Source organism: Halyomorpha halys, unplaced genomic scaffold (assembly GCF_000696795.3).
Source record: "Halyomorpha halys isolate HHAL.00 unplaced genomic scaffold, Hhal_1.1 Scaffold1397.1, whole genome shotgun sequence".
Taxonomy (NCBI): domain Eukaryota; kingdom Metazoa; phylum Arthropoda; class Insecta; order Hemiptera; family Pentatomidae; genus Halyomorpha; species Halyomorpha halys.
This window is the reverse complement of record NW_027105417.1, coordinates 12,493-14,995: the sequence shown is the minus strand read 5'-3', so window position 1 is coordinate 14,995 and position 2,503 is coordinate 12,493. Positions and strand designations below refer to the sequence as shown.

General features: G+C 27.1%; 1 protein-coding gene across 1 annotated transcript in view; it reads right to left on the bottom strand.

Moving 5' to 3' along the window:
* The window catches only part of LOC106689572 (uncharacterized), a gene marked incomplete in the record, with an annotated part of 14,532 nt that extends 12,201 nt beyond the window's left edge, over positions 1–2,331 (bottom strand). The window contains 5 exon segments of the mRNA XM_067051206.1: positions 94–147; positions 1,379–1,438; positions 1,784–1,843; positions 1,985–2,026; positions 2,250–2,331. Coding sequence (XP_066907307.1) covers positions 94–147; positions 1,379–1,438; positions 1,784–1,843; positions 1,985–2,026; positions 2,250–2,307 — 274 coding nt within the window.
* Positions 2,332–2,503: the final 172 nt, after the last annotated feature.

The following is a 2,503-nucleotide window of genomic DNA, read 5'->3' as shown; positions in this document are numbered from 1 at the left end:
TTTATATTGTACAGCTAAAGATATATATTGCTTATTTATATATTTATCTGGTAAAATTATAAATAAAGTCATAATATAAAGGATATCTCTTACCACTATGACTTCCTCTATGTCTTCTTACACTTCCTGATCCTCCATGATGTCCACCTTTAGAATGAGTATCATTATTATGAAAATATAAATATAGATAAAAGTAGAGTGAATAAAATATAAATGTATTGATTAATAAAATTAAATTAGGAAACTAATCTAGCAAATGGGCCTCTCATTCTTCGTCTTTTTTCTTTCCTTTGAAGATTACCTATAATATTAATAAAGACTTAGCAAACCCAAAGTTTCAATGCAGATACCAATAATCGTAATCTATACCTTCATCCAGTGATGCCCATTGAAACCTAAATCTACCTGATCAGTCTTGATGCAATCCACCCATCTACCCCTCGGATTTTAACCCATTGGTTCACTGTTAATTAACATTTTAGGGATCCTGCTATAGCCTGAATTATATGTAGCGGATACAATTTTCAAATTCAGAGTTGTGTAGCCTTCTAAATTCTCCAGTTAACTTATCTAATTTTGACTCAAATATTTAGTGTAAAACTTTACTTTATTTTCAAAAACCCTAAGGCGCTGTTCTTGTTTGTGTAAGAGGCAACGTATAACATCCTTAAAGAACAGTAGGAAGTATAATGGTATTGTAAGTTTTAATTTTTAAATTTCTAGACAGAAGCCACAAGATAAGTAATTTTGAAATTAAAAAAAAAAAAAATCAAGCATTTAATCTCAATTTTATTTTGAATTATCAATTGAAATCAAATATTTTTCCAACATTAACCATTTACATTTTATAATTAAATCATTATCATAGATTGATTGTACTGTACACCATTTCGAGATAGAACAATACATATATTTTTGACTTTTTCTCCCATTAATTAAAAAAATTGATTATTTGTGTTATATAAACCTTTTGCACTATCAGATCAATTCAGTATTAAACATTGTACTGTAAATTATCATTCTGAACATAGGCAGAGCTATATGTGAAATTTGAGTTTTTTCTTCCTTATTAAAATTTGTAATTATCTATATTTTATTAGTCTAATTCCAAAAAAATGGTAACATTACGAGAATGGTTGGTAACTCTAAATCGTAAGGAAATTTCTGTTATTTATTACTCATTGAATTATTTTGAGAAGTTGTAGAGATAAATACTATTCATTACAATACTAATTTGTATAAAATAGAATTTATAAACGTAAATACGTGTGCTACATATAAAGGTTCTCTTTTTCCAATGTTCGAAATATTTTTTTAATAAACTTCTCATCTGAAATATATTTTAAGTAATTAAACAATTGTTGAATAATTCTCTTACTTATGCCTCCACTGCCACTTCCATACCCTCCTAATCTTCCTGATCCACTGTGATGGCCACCTGAACACATAAAGATTTTATTAATTTCCTATAATTTTATATTCACCATTAAAAAATATAATTATACTGCATTTACCTTCTTATTCTGTATGTACCTACTTATTTTAACTGTAGCAATCAAGATTTATGATAACCAACATTTTTACGGTGGCATAAACTAATTTTGTTATTCTTGCGAACATTTTCCTGTTCTTAAAACTGTCTCAATCTTGCATTCATGTCTCTGGTTATATTTAACTAAATTATTTAATAATTATTTGTTGAACTAATATTAAAGTTTTAATATATTCCATAAATTTCAGCTATTTTTAAATAATTTAAGTTATAAACAAATTAGTTTCTTACTATAACCTCCACTGCCACTTCCGTAACCTCCTGCCTCTCCTGAACCACTGAAGCTACCACCTGAAGTCATTTTAATTTTAATTATCACTTTATTGAAAAATGTATGTAAAAATCTGATTAAATAATAATAATAAAAATCTGATTAAATTTTATAGCTTTTAATTGGCAAACCTAACATTTTGACCAACTGTACATTATTACCTCCATGGCCTCCAGCATGTCCTGATCCAGAGTGACCGCCTTCTAAATAAATTAAATATTTATTACTTTAAAATATCAATTTAAATATGAAAAATAGTACTAAATTATTCATTGATGTTACATTCTTGTAAAGTAAATTTAATAAAATAATTTTTAAACTCCTTTAATTCATATATGTTAATTTTAAATAATAATCATTACTTGTGCCAAAATAATCAATTGATTTATTGAGGAGGAAATCACATAAAAAAAATTATTATCTTACCTGATCCACCAGTGCTTCCATGACCTCCAGATCCACTGAAGCCACCGCCTGATAACATTTAAGATATATCAATAATTAATTTAAGTATTTGTTTTATTCCACACCAGAACACTTAATCAGCAAACTTGTGATACAAAGTTTCAAGAGTATTATACTTTTCTATAAATACCATATCAAAAAGTAATACAATGTAATAAAAAATGTTTTTCTTGAAGAAGTTTGTCGGGGGGTGCGGTCAGCAAAGACTTTGCCTT